We start from the raw sequence: 21,999 nt of genomic DNA, 5'->3' as shown, positions 1-21,999 counted from the left end.
TGCTGCCATGGGAGGGCCGGCTCGATTGATGCAGGCTTCAGCTAAAGGCTGAAGCAGCAGTGGCTATGCAGTGGACACAATGGTGGAAGCAGGTGCATTCTAATCTGGAGGAACCCGGGTTTGATTCTCCCACTCTGCCAGCCTTGAGCTGTGGGGAAGGCTTATCTGAGGGAATTCAGATTAGCCTGTGTACTCCCACACACACCAGTTGGGTGACCTTGGGCTAGTCACAGTTCTTCTGAACTCTCTCAGCCCTACCAACTTAACAGGGTGTTTGTTGTGAGGGGGGAAGGAAGGGAAAGGAGATTGTAAGTCTCCTACAGGAGAGAAGGGGGGGGGGGGATATAAATCCAAACTCTTCTTCTTACATGGTTATATTTTATATCTTAAGCCAATTCCACGGAACGTGGAAACAATCTAATTAATAGTATTATTTTAGCAAGCATCATCATTGTATGTGAGATTTCACAGTGCCACAGGCAGCTTCTCTTTCCTTGTGGCTGGCATCAATTCCTTTTGCACCACAGTTTTCTCTTTGGTCAGACAGGTTTCTGAAGCTTTAAAATCTGTTTGACCAGAGACAATAAAAGAATGAGTAGGTGCATCATATGCAGAGATTCCTCTGCCTTAATGTCTTTAGTCCTTTGGAGAAAAAAATATTGTCTGAATCCATTCAAGGCAGGGTCTTGCAAGGAAGAACTATTCAGCACTCAAGGTACCTTTTAGGCAGAGCTCCAATTACTTTTATCAATTCTAAAACACTTTGGAGCTCTCTCTTATTCACTATAATCTGGCAGATCCAAAGCAAAGTGTTTCCCCTGAGGGATCATTGCGGTTTGCAGAGCAGACATTTCCCTTAGATTTTATAAACCTGTGGTTTTTTTTCTCCTTGGATGGGCTTGTGCTGTGTTTAGGGTGCAGGACCTGAAGATTTCAGCAATCTTCCCCCAGAGCAAAGAAGGAAAAAACTCCAGCAAAAGGTGGATGAGCTCAACAAGGATATTCAGAAGGAGCTGGATCAAAGGTAGGCCTGGAAACAGTTTCGGAGGGCTGTTGTGTTCCAATACACAATTCTGATGCAAGTTTTGGGGAGCTGTTAGATGCAACTCGGGAATACAGAGGTCTTTGGGCCAACAAGAAAAGGCTGACAAATTTATTGTTATAGTTAAATAGTTGTATTACCACAAAATAAGATATTCTGCACCCATTGTATAATTTATGCAATTGTTATGATTAAGAATAAAACTAGGAGCAGCAGTGGCGTAGGAGGTTAAGAGCTCGTGTATCTAATCTGGAGGAACCGGGTTTGATTCCCAGCTCTGCCGCCTGAGCTGTGGAGGCTTATCTGGGGAATTCAGATTAGCCTGTGCACTCCCACGCATGGCCAGCTGGGTGACCTTGGGCTAATCACAGCTTCTCAGAGCTCTCTCAGCCCCACCTACCTCACAGGGTGTTTGTTGTGAGGGGGCAGGGGTAGGGAACCTGCGGCTCTCCAGATGTTCAGAAACTACAATTCCCATCAGCCCCTACCAGCATGGCCAATTGGCCATGCTGGTAAAGCTGTCTGGACCCTATCTGGGCTTCCTGGAGTTCCCTAATGAGGAAGGGCAAGGAGATTGTCAGCCCTTTGAGTCTCCTGCAGGAGAGAAAGGGGGGATATAAATCCAAACTCTTCTTCTTCTTCTTCTTCTTCTTCTTCTTCTTCTTCTTCTTCTTCTTCTTCTTCTTCTTCTTCTTCTTCTTCTTCTTCTTCTTCTTCTTCTTCTTCTTCTTCTTCTTCTTCTTCTTCTTCTTCTCCTCCTCCTCCTCCTCCTCCTCCTTCTTCTTCTTCTTCTTCGCCAGCATAAAGCATAGAGATTAAGGGGATGACCCAGCACTAAGTGGCTGAAGAGGGTCAGCATGCCCTGAGGCACAGCAGCTGCCCGGGTCTAGTGCAGGGGTCTGCAACCTGTGGCTCTCCAGATGTTCATGGACTACAAATCCCATCAGCCCCACCAGCATGGCCAATTGGTAGTCCATGAAGACATCTCGGAAAACTTCTAGACCGAACCCCAAGCAGAATTACCCCAGCATGCAGTAGTGCTGGCCTCCCCTCCCCACCATGGACTTTTGGTCTGCATGCCTTTCCCATCTGTTTCTTGCAGTGCTGTTTCACCCAGGTGACCAGCCGGGGAAAGACAAGTGACTGGCCACAGTGCTGCCGCTCCTAGTGGCCGTGGCATCAGCACTTCCACCTGCATGCGCCTGCCAGTGCTGTTGGGGACAGGTGACTCAGGCAACTGGTCACAGGTGGCGAGAGGCCTTGTGAATGGGAGGAGGGCGCACCGGTGGGGAGGCACACTGGTGGAGTGGAAAGGGAGGCCTGTGGGGGGGGCGGGATGACTGATAGGGGGCAGATGGGTCTTCTGGCCACTATTTGTCCACCAGAACCTGTCTGGTGTTTCACAGTCACCATCTTCAATCCCTGGCACCTGAGGGACACTTGGCTGGGCCATTATCTTGTTGGAGCAGGCAGCGGCACTGAGTGGGTGGCAGCTTCCTCCTGGCCCAGATTTGGTCATCCTTGGAACTGCAGAGACCGGGGGTGGGGGTGGGGGTGGGGGTGGGGGAGCCATTTGCCCACCCCAAGGGCCCCAGCATTACACAAAACAAAAAGCAACCTCAGTCGAAACAAATCTGCTCCGCGGCTCCCTCTCTGAGAAGCTGAATACATCGATGTGTTTCAGTGTAATGTCTTGTCCAGGCTTTCTGTTCCCAGCCTTTGTAAGATAAAATAGGTCAGGGAGGGGCTAACCGTGAAGCCCCTGTGGGGGGGGGGGGAGGCGCATGGCATATTAGAGCTAGCAAAGATCACAAGAAGGACAGATCTGGAACAGCAGCCCCGGGGGCAACGGCCACGCAGCCGCCCTGCTTGCTCTCCTTTCTCTCTCCCTTCACACACTCATCACGTTTCAAAACACGCAAAGAATCCTGATTGTCTGTGCTTAAGCAATTGAGCCGTGAGATCGAATGTTAACCCAGCCGTGCTCCACGCTTCCTGGAAATGAACTTGTTCTCTGGTCCTGTCGTGTTTTTCAGATCTTTTGTCAAACCCACCTTTTGGCTCCCAGGCTGAGGCTGAGAATATCAACAACTATTTTTAAAAAGACCCAATCTCCCCCCCCCCCATTTAAAGTGCTAAGAACATGATGGAGGGAGGGGGGTAGTATCAGTTAGCAACGTTGAAAAGAGATTGGAGCCTTAAAACCTTTTCCATCCAAAATCAGGTGTGTGCATATTCACAATTCACCTTTTCCAGACAAATTGAGACCCATGTCATGTCTGTTTGGGTAGCCAAAGTCGCAGACGTGGGTCAGCACCACACTCTGGGCGTTTCCCCACTCACCCTGATCCCCCCTATGCCGTGCTCTGCTCTCAGCCTTGGCCGGCATCCCTGGCATGCTTGCCAGTCCTACGACCCGTGCTCTGTCGCGGGGTCATCCAAAGGCATCACACCGTTTTCTCCAGTGCCAAAAGGATGCGGCAGCTGAGGAAGCCTTGACAACAGCAGCTTCGAGGCTGACTGCGCCGCCGCCCTAATAAGTAGGGAGATGCCCAGCGGGACCCCGTGCTACATGAGGAGAGTAGCGCGGGGCTTACAGTAAGTGGGGAAAGGCCCTCTGTTGGGTGGGACTCTAGTCTGCAGTTACAAGGCTCACCCATGGTTAACAAATGCACTTCTAAAACCTCCTGCCTGTTCACATTTGTTGACTCTGCCTTTGACTGCGCCTTCTCACTTTTGGATATCCATTGAGTGCTGAGGAGCCCTTTCCCAGTGCCCCACTGCTCACAGCCCCCATGTCCCCCACTGTACCCTGCATCTCTGCTGCCCATGATAGACTCTGTGTACATCAGCTTCACGTGCTCTCCTTCTCCTTGACCTCTGAGGCAGCCTCCACTGAGACATGAGCAGCAGTTGTGGTTGGTGGAGGTGTGGCCGTCGGGAGTCTTGACAGTTTGTTTCTTTGCACCAGTCTGTTGAGGCTTCCTGGAAATTCAGGGCTGCAGGGGAGGACCGTGGAAAAATGAGTCTTTCTGGTGCTGGGAAGAGAGGGTGGGGAGGGGCCAGCCAGCCCTGTGAATGTTTGGAGGCTGCTGGATTTCTGGGACTTGCATTGACTTCCTCCCGCCTTGCAACTTTTGCTGGCTGTTAAATCCTTTCTACTCTTTTGCAACTCGTAAATCTGAAAACAGCCAGATTTTCTCAGATGACGCCAGACTTCTGGTGAACTCTGCTTTAAAGAAAAACCTGTCCTTAATTCACTCGTTTCTTGGAAAAGTGAGAAGCAAAATGATTTCAATCCGGAGTGATTCACGTGGCAAGTGAGAGGCAACAGGAAGAGTCTGGGCTTTCTGGGCAGAAGCGTCCCCTATTATGGAAACTTCCATTATTCAAGGCTTGGCCCGTCCTTCTGAGCTGGGTGCCAGCCGAGGGTCCAGAGCCATGGATCCATGTGCAATTTTCTCTGTCCAAGGACCTGTGAGAACATTTAACCAGATGGCATCCCGTCACTGACAACCCCCAAGTCTGTGTGACTGTGTGAACAGAGACTGTTCTTATTCCAGCGTATTCTGCAAGACCTACCCAGACTGACGGGCTCTTTGCAGCCACAGGCATTGGGTGGTTGATGCCTGGCTGAGAATGGAAAAGCAAAGGAGACATTTTATGCCCCTTCTCAGCCACAGCGTGTTTGCTAATCGGGCTGTGTTCAGAGTTGCTTCATGGCCATTCCTGTGAGGCCCTATTTGTAGGTGACAATGCTGTGGCCAAAGGGGATCTGCCCAGTGGTGGGATTCAAAAATTTTAGTAACAGGTTCCCATGGTGGTGGGATTCAAACTGTGGCGTAGCGCCAATGGGGCTGGAGCGGAGACGCGGCCGGTGACGGCGATTTCCAGAGGCCCGGGAGGCATTCGAAGGCGGGACGAGGTGGCAGGGCGCGGTCGGCTGTGCCGGTCCTTGGGCAGAAGGAAATGAATGCGAATGCGAAGCGGGCTGCGCGCCGGTGCACCTCCTGCCCCTAGACTGCTTCGGTTAATGGCGCTACTGCTGCTGAGGAGGCGTAACTAGGGCAAAAAAATCACATGGCAAAATGCCGCAATTAAGTAACCTCTCACAAGCTCACACAAATAATGAGTAACCTACTCGGGAACCTGTGAGAACCTGCTGGATCCCACCTCTGGATCTGCCCCGACATCTTCATTATCACCCCAAGTCAACCTGTGCACCCGACCAACTTCTGTGTGGAGCCTTCCTTGTTGTTGTTCATCTGTGGGGGGGAAAATCAGCCTTGGGAATCTTATTCCACAAAAGACAGCAATCTGGAAATTTTCTAAGCAACTACTTCAAAACCTGCCTGGATAACTTGAAAACTTTAGAAAACGGAACGCTTCCACTTTCTTTGAAACGCAGGAGACAAAATTTGTATCTTGAAAACATAAAAAGAGCTCTGTTGAATTCGGCCCACCTTGTCAAGGATTTCGTTTTCTCAGTAGCCAACCAGGTGCTCTTCAAAAGTCTATGAACTGGGCGTGGAAGGTGAAACTTTCTCCTTGGAGGGCAAAGCCTTCCATGTATTTTTAATTTAATCATAAACATATTTTAAAAAATACAAATATTGCAAGCTAACAACAACAAAACTGCCCCCAAACCATTGTACATTCCAAGATATTTGTTTTTCCAAGGAATTGGCAATCTTTTTCAGGTTTTGGTATCTGATGAAAGGAATCATTCTCAAAAGCCTATATCCCAACAATCTTGTTGATCTTTAAAGTGCTACTAGATTCAGTTCTAGCAAATCTTTTTCAATGACTATATTGTTTTGTATTCTACTTCGTGTTCTTTATGATTAATTTTAAACTTAACACAGCCTCCCAAATCCTTTTGTACTGGTCCAAAATAGGAGGCAGCTGCATTGTTTTCCCTATCAGCGTCTAAATTCGTATGGGCTGGCATAATGAAATTAATCACAATTTCCAGATCTTCCTCATAGGCTCTATTTTTACACCCTGTCAGTTGTATTCTTAGCTCCAAAACTTCCTTCCAATATATTTCTGTTGGTGAATATTGCCAAAATACATGCAGGGCATCTGCACCGGATATCTCACAATAACAACAAACGTCTGGAGCAGGATTGTGTACATAGCCTGGTTTATATGGTATCGTGTGCCATTGGAACAGAGATTAATAATTCTCCTGTATATTTGCTGAAATTAAATTGAGAAAGAGGTTGTGAAGACCAAAAATCCATTTCCAGTCTTCAACTGGTATAACTGCCCTCTCAGAGCTTACAAGAAGTGGAGCCTTGCTGTGTAGTAGGAGACAAATAGTTCATTTAGTCTAGCATCCTGTCTCACACAGTGACCAACTCATTATTCTGGAGAATCAACAATCCTGGAGGACATTTTCTCTGGAAATTTATTTTCTCTGGAAATTTATTTATTTAATCATTTTATAGGTCACCCTTCCCCATATGGGCTTCAGGCGGTATACAGAAAAGCAGTAAAATCCACCATATCTCAGTACCATAAACTCCACTGAGGGACAACAGTTAAATTGAAATCATGCCCCTTAAAACCACCATTCACATCAGTATCAGGAATGCAGGAGGTGAAAGGAAGATAGGGGCAAGGCAGGAGGAGGGCGCGTAACAGGTGGAGGGACAGTGGAGTGGAACTCACCGTTTGCCGTCCTCAACCGTAACCCTGGCAGAACAGCTCTGTCTGCAAAATGGCGCCCCATCCTGCAACTGACCAGTTTCTCTGTCGTCTCAGCCTTCCTCTCAGATAATTGACCCCAGTAGACTCCAGGATGCTGTGGGAGTCCTCGGCTTCTCCACTGTCCTCTCATCCACTTAAAGCAGTTTAGGAAAGCAAAGGTTTCCAGTGGCAGCCAGTAACGTTCCTCTGCTTGCAGGGGCAAAGTTCATTTACTTGCCCACACTGTGCAAATATTTAAAGCCGGGTATTGTCGAAGGCTTTCACGGCCAGAATCACTAGGGCCCTTTCCCCACTTACCTTAAGCCCCGCGCTACTCTCCTCAAGTAGTGTGGGGTCCCCGGCACTCCCCACTACAGGGACGGCGACAACACAGCCGCCCCGCGGTGCATTTCGCCCCTAGTAGCAGGCATCCCTAGGCGCTCCTCAAAGGCCGCAAGCACTTTGGTGACCCGCACAGAGTGCTTGAGGGTCACGTAAAGATGCCAAGCACCAGAGATGCCGTGCGCTGAGAGTAGCGCGCAGCAAAGGGCAGCAAAGGTAAGTGGGGAAAGGGCCTAGGATGTTGTGGGTTTTCCAGATTGTATGGCTGTGTTCCAGTAGTATTTTCTTCTGATGTTTCGCTTCCATCTGTGGCATCTAAAGAAATCAGCCACAGGTGCAGACAAAGCATCAGGAGAAAATACAAAATTACTGGAAGCTACTGACAACAAGAAAAACCCTACAAGATCCTATTAAAGCAATAATTGATTCAGATTGTTGGGCCTGGTGCTTTCCACTTTGAGTGACAGTAGCTCTTCAGAGTCTCAATCAGGGAGCCTTGCAGACTGAGCTACATAAGACCATTTTAACCTGGGATTCCAAGGACTGAACCCGGATCTGGGTTCTGAAGGAGAGCTATCGTGGTATCATCAAAGACCAAGTTCAGATCTCCATGCTGAACCTTGACACTAGCTGGCCAATCTTGGGTACATCACTATGGTTTAACTAAACTACCTCATAGAGCTCTTGTGTGATATAGTCTCTGCTATTTTTTGTGGGGTGGGGGAAGAGTCATCTCTGTTTCCAAGTTCCGACATATACATGCCGCTCAAATGGGTGCCCATTCCCAATGTCCGGGAAGTTGACACACTTGCCTTGTTTTTTTGTAGAGATGCCTTAACAAAAATGAAGGACGTCTACATCAAGAACCCGCAGATGGGAGATGCTGCCAGCGTGGACCACAAGCTCGCTGAACTTGGGCAGAACTTGGAAAAGCTGCGATTGGAGGCCCAGAAGTTTGAGGTAAAGGAAAGATACTTTAACATTCTTAGAGGAAAGCGAATGATGCATTATGTCTGTCTATGCTGTCAGGTTGCAATCCACTGGCACTACTCCAGCGAGGAGCTTTCAAGGCAGCGGAGCAGTGGAGGTGGTTTGCCGTTGCCCTCCTCTGCAGGGTCTTCCTTGATGGCCCCCCTTCCAAGAACAGACTCTCTTTAGCTTCCAAGGTCTGACTACACCACGTTGCCTTCCCTCCCAACGTTGCGTGGGGAGTTTTAATCAGCAAACAAGTTTTCTCTCACACACACACACCAGCCAAGGAGAAAGAAAAATAAAATACATAATTGTCCAGTCTCTGAATTCAGGACCTGTACCTGGGCTGGTGCAGATATAGTGGTAGCTGTTTCTTATTCATAGCTACGATACTGTTATTGGACTATACCTGTGGTGGCGAACCTTTGGCACTCCAGATGTTATAGACTACAATTCCCATCAGCCCCTGCCAGCATGGCCAATTGGCCATGCTGGCGAAGGCTGATAAGGGTTAGCAATCCACCGTTATGGAGTGCCGCCGCCACTACTGAACTATCTCACCCCCCTTCTTTAGCTGATCTACTGCCATAAGTGACTGACTCCTGCATTTGGCTGAGTCTTGTCCTAATGTGTTTGCCAAGATTAACCATGTTTCATGTTAACACTGAGCTAGCAAATGAAGCTAGGAGTTTTGGGAGTACCCTGTGAGGGTACACTGCTGCTGTGCCAGGCAGTGAGAGAACGTTTCCTTTGCAGCGGAGACTTCTGTATAGATGCACTTACACTTACAGCATCCCTGATCCTAGAAGCCCTGCTGTTGGTGAGAGTGGGGAAACCCCGATGATCTCCCTCGCTTCGGGTTTTTCACTCCTTCCAGTCTTCCCCACCCCACTCCTTCCTCCCTGCTCTGTGAAAGAGGGACAGAGAGAGGGGGGAGGTGGCGGCGGCCGCAGTGAAGGAAGAGCAGGACAGAGGCGAGCAGAGCACCCGGGCAAGAAGAAGTGGTGTTTGGATTTATAGCCCACCTTTCTGTCCTGTAAGGAGACTCAAAGGGGCTGACAAACTCCTTTTCCCTTCCTCTCCCCACAACAGGCACCTGGTGAGGTAGGTGGGGCTGAGAGAGTTCTGAGAGAACTGTGGCTAGCCCAAGGGAAACACTTCTGGTTCACCAGATAAGCCTCTGCCACTCAAGTGAAGGAGTGGGGAATCAAACCCGGTTCTCCAGATGAGAATCCACCTGCTCTCAAGATTGTTGATTGTCAATTTGGGGTTTTTTAGCCCTTTAAATGTAATAATGCTGTAATATCAATATTCCTTATATCGATATCATGCAGGCTGCTATTGTTTTGGGGGGGGGGGGAATTGCCAGCTGTCAACCCCTGTGAGGAGTGGAGGCAGGCCTTCATAATACCAGTAGAAGGAATCTTGATATTACATTTAAAGGGTTAAAAAAACAAAACCAGCAATCAGCCATAATACTTACTTGCCTTAGATCAAGAACAGCAGAACAGGTGGGGAGCAGGCAAGCATAAAGTATTATTATTGTAGATGTTCATGGACTACAAATCCCATCAGCCCTTGCCAGCATGGCCAATTGTCCATGCTGGCAGGGGCTGATGGGATTTGTAGTCCATGAACATCTACACACACAGGGGCTGATGGGATTTGTAGTCCATGAACATCTACACACACAGGGGCTGATGGGATTTGTAGTCCATGAACATCTACACACACATGGGGCTGATGGGATTTGTAGTCCATGAACATCTGGAGAGCTGCCGGTTACAGACCCCTGAAGAGTTAACCCTGCCTGATGTTATTGTATACCTCAAAGTAGACTGTGTTCAAGTGCACGGAGATGATATGAGATATACAGAGAGCATCTCTGTCCTGATCCCTTAACTGGAATTCTCACCTCTGGGCCCTGAAATGCCCAGGACTAAGGCAGGAATATGAGCATTTTAAAGAAGTAAGATAAATAAATGATGGCACAGTAGTAATTGGCATGTGAAACTAGGAGCAGGGAATATCTGCATTCAAATCCACCCCCCCTTTTAGCCTTGAAGCTGCTGAGGAAATCTTGGGTCATTCACTTAATCTCAGCCTATCCTACCCCACAGAGGTATTGTGAGGATAAAACGTGTGTCGTGGGCGGCAGTATCTCAGTATCGACTGTTCTTACTGCTAGAGTTCACTGCACTGAGAAGCAGCCAACAGACTGATTAAAAGGGCAAAAGGTAAATGTTTGTTAGGAAGTACATTTAGGATAGGAAAGAGGGAAAGGCAGCGTGCTGCTGTCTTGCTAGAGAGGAAGAGTCTCTGCAACTAACTTCTGAAAAGAAGCAGGCTATCAGACCTGAGAGTATCGGTCTGAGGGCACACAAAAGGACAGAGGGTGTCATGGCCCTGGATTGTTCAATAATGAGACTCTGGGCGTTTCCCCACTCTCGACGATCCCCCCTATGCCGCGCGCCTGGGCGTCCCCACGACCCCGCGCTCTGCGCAGGGTCATCAAAAGGCGCCGTTTACAAGAGCGCCAGGGATGCCGCGTGCTTAGGTATTTGGCGTCGGGGCAGCTGGCGGCTGTCGCCGCCCTGTAGGTGAGGAGTGCGGGGAGAGGACCCCATCCTAGCGAGGAGAGTAAGCGGTGGGGCTTAGCTTAAGGTAAGTGGGGAAAGGCCCTCTGTATTCAGATGCTTTCTTTATTATGAAACAGCATCAGGAAAAAAGCATTGAGACATTTATTTCCAGAACGAAAGTTTAAGTGCCAGAACGTCTTCTGTTATAATCCGCATCATGCCCCCCATCCATGTCACACAACGCCACCCCTGGACACTAGTTCCCAAGGGGGTTGGGCCTTAATCCCATCCCGTGGTGCAGAGATGGAGTGGTCTGACAGTCCTCTCTAGCTGACCACTTGCCCGCCCCCTTCCGGGTCATCTTCTCAGTTCCTTTGCACATTAGACATGGCTACGTCCAGCACTGACTGGCACTGACTTGTGTCCTGCTTAAGTGGAGGCTGAATCCATTTTTAGGCAATACGCCAGTGATGGTGAATCTTTTTGAGACCGAGTGCCCAAATTGCAACCCCAACCCCACTTATGTATTGCAAAGCGCCAACCCCGCAGTTTAACCTGAATGCTGAGGTTTTAGTTTAAAAAAAAACGGTTGGCTCCCTCTTCCTCCGCCCCACCAGCTCGAGCAGGGGCCAGCCTTCTGTAGCCTCCAGCAAGTCCTGCGCGCACTGCTCTGTGCCTCTCTAGCATCTCTGCCTCCTCTACACCCCCCAACCCAGGCATCAGCCACCCAGAGCACAGGCACCAGGCCCGCCAGCCAAGTCCTCCCAGCTCTCCGCGGTGCATGCAAATCGTGCTCAGTGGCCCAGGCCAGCCTTGATGTGTACATGTGTGCATGACACCCACATGACGAATTCTATGTGCATGTGCCCACAGAGAGGGTTCTGAGTGCCGCCTCTGGCACCCGTGCCATAGGTTCGCCATCACTGCAATACGTTATACTGCCTTTCTCCCCAATGAGTCCCAAAGCACCTTACAAATAGGACAAAGTATCATTTAAAGTTGGGTCTGCAACCTGCGGCTCTCCAGATGTTCATGGACTACAAATCCCATCAGCCATGCTGGCAGGGGCTGATGGGATTTGTAGTCCATGAACATCTGGAGAGCCGCAGGTTGCAGCCCCCTGAAAAACCAACAGAATGAAATACAAATGGCAAATAAAAAGCTCAGTACCTCATTTTAAATGGGTTCAGATTCCGGTGGGCTGTTCATTCAGAGGATGCAGGATGCAAGCCACAGGTCAAGTTGAAGCCTCAGGCCACACCCAAGATTTCTACTGGCCAAAGGAAGGCTAAGAAAAGCTCTGCCACTTGACGGTTTGTTCCCAGAGTCCCCTCCCTGCCCCAGGGCCTTCGTCCGTCACAGAGCGTTTGGGAGCTGTGGACCTGTTGCAAATCACAAAACTGAGCACGCTGCACAGGTGAAGGACCCAAAGTATCTTTTAAAATAGTCCATCTGTCTGCCATCGGTGCTTGCAAGCCTCCAGACTGGAATTATAGCCAGGCGGGAAGAAAAATCAGTCGGCAGACATTTTCAAGCAGAAGCCTGCATGGAGAAAAGATGAAGGAGAATCTGCCAGCAAACTGCCCGAAAGCTGGGGGGCTGAGCAAAACGAGCCCCTTGGTACGGCAGGCGGGCCAGGTTGGGAGCAGGCAGAACATTTAAAATAGTTTCTGGGTCACTGGGAGGAGACAGGATGACTGAGATTGTTCCTGAAAGGAAAGGTGCTTTTTTGTGAAGACTAGTTGGTATATGAAGAAGAAGAGTTTGGATTTATATCCCCCCCTTTCTCTCCTGCAGGAAACTCAAAGGGGCTTACAATCTCCTTGCCCTTCCCCCCTCACAACAAACACCCTGTGAGGTGGGTGGGTGTAAAGGATTCAATGGTGTTGATGGTGAGGTAACCTTGAGTGCATTCCACAGCCCGGGCGATGGGCCAGATGCATCGGCGGAGACTTTATCTTTGCGCGGGAGATGAAGCCTCTGTTCCCATAGAGGCTTAAGGAAGGGGGTTGGGGTCACTGGTATTCTACCCTGTGCTTCTGGCGGGACGTGTCATTCCTGCCACTGCGTGTACTTGAGCTTTCTAAGATGTCTTAATAAATGGACTTTTCCTCCCAAAGCCTTTTATTTCTGCGTCTATGGAATTCCTTACATTGTGGCAGGAATCCTAATTCATCTATATTCCTGTGCAGTGGACCTCTTGTCTTGCGATGGAGAGGTTGAATTTTACTGCGGAAGATGCGGTAGCCCCCAAAGAGAGCTCCGACCTTTCCCTTCTGGATCTGGAGGAACCAGCGGGAGAAGCGGGCCTCGCTGGTGGCTCTTTCCCGTCCTGCATTATCAACTTACGAGTCTTCCTTTACTCCGTTGGAACGCGGGACGTGGCAGCGACCATGGGGACTTCCATGAGTGGATTTGGGGAAGCTAATCTATGGATGTCGAGCGCCTGTGGATCCCCGGATCTCTACCCGTTTCCATGTGGATTACAAACCTCAGATGCAACCTGTCATGGAGGAGGCGGGCTTGACCACCTTTCATCGCGGCAACCCAGGAATCCATTGAGCGATTCCTGGACTCGTATTTTGGTGATAGCTTCCCAAGAACCACCGTGGCACAGCACTGGGGCCCGTCCAAAGGACACCGGGACTAAACCTGGAATTGGGAGGGGTATCCGTACCGCTTCCCCAATCCGGACCCCCCTAATCCCGGGCCAGCGACCGCACCTGCCAAGGTGCCTCGGGGAGCCACCCGGTGCCAGCGACTTCTACGGTGTCTCCGATACCTCGCTTCCAGACGACGAAGGGATCCGAAGAAAGCCTGCCTTCCCAGCCGGACCGGTTTCCTCTCCCATCGAGGGAGGACTGGGATGAGGAAGTGGGACGACTGCGAGAGGCCCAAGCGACTTGGAACGATGAACGCCAGCTATGGGAGGAGGAGCGGGCACAATTGCAACAAGAGCGCGATAACCTGCAGAGGGACCGGGAACAGCTTAGCGCCAAAGAAGTCCAGCTCGAGTTGGACCGTGCCAAAGAGGCAGCTCAAGCGACAATATGCCCAGAGTCGGTCAGTCCATGATAAAGTCCTGGAACGGTCCAGACTGGATTTACAGCGGCAACGCGAAAGCGTTCAGGATATGCGCACGCAAGAGTGAAGTCACTGAAGCCCTTAAGCAGGACGAACTGGCTAAATTGGAGCGAGAAAAAGCTGCTTTGCATGCGCACCAGGATGCATTGACTGCGCGGGGAGAGGGATCTGGCTGCGTTGGAGAGAGGAACTAAGGAGGCAACAGACTGGGAAGCCCTAAGTTGGCAGGTCTATGCTGTTATTACTGATCATGCCGGTGCCAGGGGGGCCACGTGCCTGGGTCACCACTTAAGCGCCAGCGGCGTAAGCGCCCCCGATTCCGGCTCCCCCCGTACGGCAGCTGCCACTTTAGCCTGCTCAACCCAGCGCAGCCGCATACAGCAGGCACCAAGAGCCGTCGAGCGGGAATACTATAAGCCCCGATACCAGCCCGTTTTGATGGGACCGCTTCCAAACTTCCCTACTTCATCTTGCAACTCAATGCCCACTTGGAAGACTATGATGATCTATACCCGGTCTGAGCAGCGAAAAAAATAAGGGACATGGGCTCAGTCCTGGATGGGGCAGCAACCCGACTTCGGATTATTGACTGTTTTGGATTTGCAGGATGAGGACTCTCGTACAGTGCCCGCATTCCTCCAAGCTTTAAGAGCGCGCTTTCAGGATCCAGGCGCTGGCGAGAATGAAGCTATCCGCACCATCAAAACCATCCAGCAAGGCAGCCGCCCGTTTGCAGAATTTGTCCGTGAATTTTAGATGCGGCGGCTGCTGGAGCTTCCTCCTGAGTAGCCTGAAGCGCATGAAATCACGAATACTTCTCAGATGCTGTGGACAACAAGCTTCACGTGAAAGCGGTGTTTTTAATTCGGGTTCCTGCATTACCATTGCGGATTGGATCCCAGTTGGGGTCTCAGAGTAGGCGTCTCGTTTGGAATACTCTCGTAGATCAAGGAGGCCGCCGCACGCCCTAAAACCACTACTGTGTCCGCAAATCCAAGCCTTGGCGCTCCTACGGGAAACCACCTCTGAACTGGCCGTGGAAGCACAGGTTGTCTTCTTTACTGCGGGAGGGCCAGGGTCGTAGCAGCCAACTGTCCCAAGAAGCAAAATCCAGCAGCTCCAGCTCAGCATCACTCCGTATGCCAAACCACCACTTGAGTCGGAGCCGCCTCCCACTGGCTCTTCCAAAGCGGTGACCGAAGGCGACCCGGAGGAGGGGGAAGCAGCTGTTTGCCGCTTTCTTCAGCCCCCATGGACATGGGCCCTACTCCTGACGCGGTGAGTGAAGGCAGCGCTCCCATTACTGTTCAAGCATTCCTGGCCAACCCCGCTAAACACACTCGCATTATAGCCTCGGCCCTTGGCGGATTTCGAAACAGCTCCCGCTGCTTAATCACGCGACCCCAGGTGGCGAGAAGAGCTAGATCTGGACCCGAATTCCCCTGGCTAAGCCCATACCATTCACCCAAATGGCGGGCGGCCCCCTCGGAACCGAAGGACCCGGCCCAGTTTAAAACCTGGCCAGTTCTCCTCCGCTTTCGCCGACCATTGGGAGAAAATTAGTTTCATTTTGGCGCCAGTGGCCGACACTCCATAGTTTTGGGCATGCCTTGGTTATTATTACATGAACCAAAATTCATTTGGAAAGAAAGGATCCTAGAATTCACTGAGCCCTCCACCGGTGAACACATGAATTGGGAAGAAAACCCAGCGTCTCCTGACACATCCCCCTCTCTGGCTTCCTCAGTGATTGCTCCCGATTCTATTGGCATCCCACCTGCATATCAGGATCTAGCCAGAGTTTTTCAGGAGCAGGAATGCGATCAGTTCCCACCCCACAGAGACACTGACTGTAAAATTGTCATACAACCAAGAGCAACTGCAAGGGTAGAATCTACACGCATGAAGGTCCCAATGAGGAGAAGGAGCTCCGTGCCTTCTTAGACAAGAACCTTGCTCGCCCGGTTTCATCTGGTGGGCTACCAAACACATGCACGCTACTCCGTTTTACGTTTTGTTTGTCAAAAAAAGAAAGATGGGTCTTCTGACTTTGCACAGATTATGGCGAGGTCTCAATCACGGTCTCCCTGTCCAATAAATATCCTTTGCCTTTGATCAAAGACCTTTTTTTAGATGCACTTTCGACGAAAGGACGCCTTTACTAAAGTGGACTTGAGAGGAAGCTTACTACAGAGTCAGAAGTGCTGAAAGGTTATGAACACCTGACTGCGTTTAACACAAAGTTTGGACAGTTTAGCAGATATTTAATAATGCCATTTCAGGTTAAGTTGGGACCCCGGAGCTTTTATGGCCCTTATCAACGAAGTTCTCCATGATTTTACTGTACAAAGGAGTTGTTTGTATACTTAGATGGCGTTTTAATTTACTCACAAACCATAGAAGAGCATGAAATGTTGGTTCGAGAGGTATTGAAACGCAGCTTGACATAACTCCCTCTTTGCCAAACTCTCCAAATGCTGTTTCCATCAGTCTCCGTGACTATTTGGGTTACCGGATCTCGCCCGAGGGCTTAAAAATGGATCCTGCTAAGAGTGACGCAGTCCTCCAATGGCCTGCCCACCACCAACCGCCAAAGGCCAGGTGTTTCTTGAGACGCTGGTACCTATAGTGACTTTATACTTTAGTGCGCTGAACTGACTCTCCCTCTCTCACAGACCCCTCTTACGCACCAAAAGGTGGGATCCACTGTCCGTAAAGCCCGGGGCCCCCCTTTCCTGGTCACCGAGGAATCCAAACAGCCTTTCAACTGTTAAAATCTGCTTTTTACCACTGAACCTATCCTAAAGCGCCTGACCCAGATCTCCCGTTTGTCGTTCACGTGGATGCCTCGGACAAAGCACTTGGGGCAGCCCTGTTGCAGAAAAATAAAGATGGTAGACTGGTTCCGTGTGCTTATTTGTCTGGAAAGTTCTCTGGTGCCGAGCTCAACTGGACTGTGGGAGACAAAGAGACTGCGGCCATCAAAGTAGCACTCTCCACTTGGCGCCACTGGCTGGAGGGGGCTAAGCACCCCTTTCAAGTTTGGTCGGATCATAAAAACCTGGCAGCTCTTTCCACCCCCCTCAAGATGTCGGCAAAACAACTTCGTTGGGCCGAGTTCTTTGCTCGTTTCTCTTTTACAGCCCATTTTTTCCCTGAGAAAGCCAACAAACTGGTTGTGGCAGCTCAGCATCCTGCCCGGGGAGGAGGGTGGAGCTGCCGCCGTGACATTCCACGCGCTGTCCTTTCTCCCTCCCAGTTAGGGTTGGCTGTCACCCGATCTCAAAATCCGCTTCTCCTCCACCCCCCATTCCCAGTCACCGTCTCTCCTTTCCTGCAGGAACTGGAAGGGGCTGCGAAACCTCCAACAGGCGAAGGAGACTCCCAAGTGCGTTTTGGAGAATGGAGTTTGGCGGAGGGGGGAATCATTGATGCGATGCCTCCCCCCCCCTCCATAAAGCAGGTTCTTGAGGCTTGCCCACGATGCCGATTCGGCTGGACATTTTGGCTTTTTGAAAACCCTGCATTTAGCCCGCCGGCAGTTCTGGTGGCGCGCAATGTAAAAGACGATAGAGGCATACATTAAAGGCTGCTTCGGTTTGTGCAGAAGCCAAGACCATTCGGGGAAAGCCCCATGGACTGTTAGGGAAAACCTCTCCCGGTAGCCTCCCGCCCTTGGGAGGAGTCATCTCTATGGACTTTATTACAGACTTGCCCGAAAGTCATGGCAACACAGTTTTATGGGTGGTGGTGGACTTATTCTCGAAACAAGCCCATTTTATTCCATGTGCTTCCATTCCCTCCGCTCCTAAGTTGGCACGGCTGTTTATTCAACATGTTTACCGTCTCCATTCCGCCCCCGTTAAGGTGGTCTCCGACCGCTTGGCCCCCAATTCATCTCAAAGTTCTGGAAAGCGTTTTTGGGGTTGTTGGGGGGCCGCCCCGGCCGTCGCCGCCCCCTACCACGTTCAAAGTGACGGCGAGGCCGGAGAGAGCGAACAGAACCCACAAGAGCGGTATTTGCGTTGCTACTGCAACGCTACCACCAAGACAATTGGTCGCGAGCTTATTCCGTTCGCGGAATACGCCTATAATAACAATGCGGTTCATAGTAGTACAAAGAACCCCCCCTTTTGAAATTGTGTCTGATCGCTCCTTCCCGCCGTTGCCACAACTACCCGCAGCTGCTTTGGACCCCCCAGAATTTCAACAATGGATTTCATCCCTAGCCGAGGGATGGAAATTCGGTCCAGACCGCCTTACAGCTTAAAGCAAAGGACTCCCAAAAACTTTGTGGATAAACACGGCTCAAGGATTTTCCTCTAGCGCGTGTGGGCTCCTGGGTGTATTTATCTACAAAAAAATCTCAGAGACGTGCATAGATATTCCAAACTTGGCAAGAGATTTGTGGGACCTTTCCAGATTACTAAAGTGATTAATGATGTCACTGCCCGGCTTAGATTTGCCTAACTCTCTTAGTAACATCCATCCTGTCTTCCATTTCCAGCTTGCTCCAAGGAGGCTCCCGCTTCCGATGCCTGGTACGACCGCCCGGAGAGGCCCCCACCGACTATTATTGATGGCCACAAACACTCACGAGATTGACGCTATCCTGGACTCTCGCTGTCGCAAAGCGCTTGCAATATTTAGTTTCTTGGGTGGGATATTCCTCTGGGTATAATCAATGGGTTTATTCCGAAAACATTGAAGCCCCCACCCTTATTGCTGCTTTCCACGGCGCCGTTCCGCACAAACCCGGGGGAAGGGGTCTTCTTTAGGGGAGGCAGAGTGTAAAGGATTCAATGGTGTTGATGGTGAGGTAACCTTGAGGTGCATTCCACACAGCCCGAGGCGATGGGCCAGATGCATCGGCCCGGAGACTTTATCTTTCTTGCGCGGGAGATAAAGCAGAGCACCCCATGGGGAAGCAGGAAGGGGGGATGGGGTGACTGGTATTATAACCTGTGCTTCTGGCGGGAAGTGTCATTCCTGCCACTGCGTGTACTTGAGCTTTCTAAGATGTCTTAATAAATGGACTTTTACTCCCAAAGCCTTTTATTTCTGCGTCTATGGAATTCCTTACAGTGGGGCTGAGAAAGCTCCGAGAAGCTGTGACTAGCCCAAGGTCACCCAGCTGGCGTGTGTGGGAGTGCACAGGCCAATCTGAATTCCCCAGATAAGCCTCCACAGCTCAGGCAGCAGAGCGGGGAATCAAACCCGGTTCTTCCAGATTAGATACACGAGCTCTTAACCTCCTATGCCACTGCTGCTCCTGTTTGGACCTCATTGGGGAGACCAGGTGTCCATAGTGCATGACACTGAGGGAGAAGAGCCGTGTTTCAGTGGCTGAGCACGTGCTTCGCCCTCAGAAGCCTTTAGGGTCCGTGCTTCCTTCAGAGGCCTCAGATATCAAGCGCTGGGACAAGCCCTTCGATGAGAGGCTGGAGAAATGTTTTCAGAGCAACATATTATCCTTTAGTACACGAAAGGTCCTGAATTCAGGCTGATCTTTCAAGGGCAAAATGCCTCGTGGTGGATCCAAATTGTCCGTGGAAACCTCTCTCTGGATCTCCGTGAAACAAAACATTATCTCCGTAGGGGCCAAGTCAAAACAGCCCACGCAGTTCGAAGCACTGGGAGCTCAAAGCCTCATGAGCACAGAAAACAAAAAGAATGCTGGGCTGCACACCTGGGAGTGTGCCTGCCGCAGCCCTTTTTGCTCTGCTTCTGACTCCTCACTGCTCCCTGATCCTTCCCAGAAGTGCGAAGGGGAGTGTCGGCTAGGGTGGGACCGGAGGGCTGGAATTAAAGCTCCCTCTCCATAGCCGAAGCGCGTGCTCTCCAGATGCTTTTCTGTCTAAAAACCAAGGTTTCTCCCTCTGTTTTTTTCCACTGCAGTGAAAGTCACGTCTCTTATCAACAGGGATTCACTGACACACCCAAGGATTTTACGCAGGCGGGAGGGGAGGGTACCGATTCTCAGCGCCTGTTGATTGATGGGCACCCAGTGCCTGTTGATTGATGGGGTGGGCCAAAGTGGGAAGGCAGGAAAAATGGCCTCAGTTCTGCTGTGGAGTTTTGCACGGCAGCAGAAACCACTGGAGCAACAAAGGGGCATTTCAAAAGAACCTCAACATTTGCGGTTCGGGAAATTCGTGGAGCAAAGCCAATGCCACGGGGCGGCACCAGGGTAACAACGTGGCAGACACGCTGCTGCACCGGGAGCCATGAAGAACTCCCAGCTGCCTCAGACTATCCTGCATGCTAAAAACGGGGCATTTTTACCATGAAAAATCGGCCTCAGTCTCAGCAGGAGGATCTTAGAGAACAGGTCTTGGAAGGGACTTTCTCCCGAGGCTGTGGATAGCTATTGTCCATCAGCATAAACAAAAGTGAAAAAGTTGACTAGTGATCTGCTTTAAAATTTGTTTGAATATCTGCATGTGCAAAATGATGTACAGATGGTACTTAATACCAAAAATACCTGGCAAAAATGTACAAATAGTCAACAGCAAGAGGGGTCTTTCTTTCATATATGGTGGATGTGTAAAGAAGCTAAGACTTTTCGGGATATGATAGCTAAGGAATCTCAAAAGATTCTGAAGATTACAATTTAAAAAAACTCAGACTTTTTTGTTGGGAATTTTGGAGGAGGACTTTATTTACATAAACACAGGAACTTTGATGATGACTGCAGCAAGAACTTTATGAAGAAGAAGAAGAAGAAGAAGAAGAAGAAGAAGAAGAAGAAGAAGAAGAAGAAGAAGAAGAAGAAGAAGAAGAAGAGGAGGAGGAGGAGGAGGAGGAGGAGGAGGAGGAGTTTGGATTTATATCCCCCCTTTCTCTTCTGTAGGAGACTCAAAGGGGCTTACAATCTCCTTGCCCTTCCCCCCTCACAACAAACACCCTGTGGGGCTGAGAGAGGTGGGGCTGAGAGAGCTCCGAGAAGCTGTGACTAGCCCAAGGTCACCCAGCTGGCGTGTGTGGGAGTGCGCAGGCTAATCTGAGATCCCCAGATAAGCCTCCACAGCTCAGGCGGCAGAGCTGGGAATCAAACCCGGTTCCTCCAGATTAGATACTCGAGCTCTTAACCTCCTACGCCACTACTGGAGAGATAATAAGATCCCAACAAAAGAGAACTGGATTCTGAAAGTTACAGAATATTCAGAAATGGAGAAGTTGGCAACATTATTAAGAGACAATAGTTTGAACTTTTTCTAGAAAACTGGAAACCTTTCACGGAATATCTTTTGAAAACCTATTCAAATAGAGAAGTAGTGTCAGGGTTTGAAATCAAAAGAAAACAGTAGATTGTAACCATTAGAATGCAGTTAAGAAATAACTATTGAATCAATGTTTTAACTATGTATGCATTGTCAGGAGTCTGTAATGTAACAGCTGCCTGGCTAATCCTCTAATTGCTGGTTAAGTGTTTAAATAGTCACATGACCTATGGTTACATCAGTCATTGGTTACTGAACTGTATAAGTGTGATGAGCATCAGTGTTCTGTTGTCCCTTGCTGAGGACCAATCCCAAGCTGGAGGCTCTGTCAGTTTGCTCAACAATTTTGGGTTGCAAATTGGGCACTCGGTCTCGAAAAGGTTCGCCATCACTGCCCTATAGGGTGATTGTTTGCCCAATAGGGCAGTGGTGTAGTGCCAATGGGACGGGGGGGCACAATGCCTCAGGCATGTGCTGTGGCGGGGGTGTGGAGGGGGTGTTCCAGGGCAGAAACAAGTGGTGCTGTGGCAGGGGCGCAGGGCACGCATGCGCCCCAGGGGCAGTTTCCCCTTGCTTCGCCCCTGCTATAAGGTAATATATTGTACAGGAAGCCCAGTACGATCAAGCACTGTACCAGTTGAGTCCAGCACACCTTCTCTTGGTCTTACGGGTGGAAAAGGCACTCAACCGGTGGAAGAAGAATTGAGCAGGTGGGGACAGAGTCTGCACATCCCTCTCCCTCTGCACGAACACAGTAAAGATTGTGGTAGGCTCCACCTTCACCCAGCTGAGTCACCATGCAGCTGTGAAGAAAAATGGCCCGTCAGAGGGCTAAGGAGGGATGCCGAGCTTAGCTCTGCCATTTTGAGGACGGTCCACCCATAGCCTCCCTGCAGCTCTTCCCTTGAGCTGGATCAAAGGAGTGATCCTGCTCAAAGGGGAAAGCTCTGGAGACCCAACAGTTGTGCTTAGAATTGTTGGATGCTCCTTTAAAAATCGACTGGGCATAAATAATACAATGAACAGCAACAGGTTTGGCGAAACCCAAAAATAACAGCCCAAT

At 50.1% G+C, this 21,999-nt stretch overlaps 1 protein-coding gene across 1 annotated transcript in view; it reads left to right on the top strand.

Annotated features, from left to right (window-relative positions):
- The window catches only part of FNBP1 (formin binding protein 1), a 230,759-nt gene that overhangs the window by 190,527 nt on the left and 18,233 nt on the right, over positions 1 to 21,999 (top strand). The window contains exons 13-14 of the mRNA XM_048512254.1: positions 915 to 1,024; positions 7,906 to 8,038. Coding sequence (XP_048368211.1) covers positions 915 to 1,024; positions 7,906 to 8,038 — 243 coding nt within the window. The remainder of the gene's footprint in view (positions 1 to 914; positions 1,025 to 7,905; positions 8,039 to 21,999) is intronic.

The sequence above is a fragment of the Sphaerodactylus townsendi genome, linkage group LG12 (assembly GCF_021028975.2).
Source record: "Sphaerodactylus townsendi isolate TG3544 linkage group LG12, MPM_Stown_v2.3, whole genome shotgun sequence".
Taxonomy (NCBI): Eukaryota; Metazoa; Chordata; class Lepidosauria; order Squamata; family Sphaerodactylidae; genus Sphaerodactylus; species Sphaerodactylus townsendi.
The sequence above is the reverse complement of the archived record's forward strand: the minus strand, read 5'-3'. Positions and strand labels throughout refer to the sequence as shown.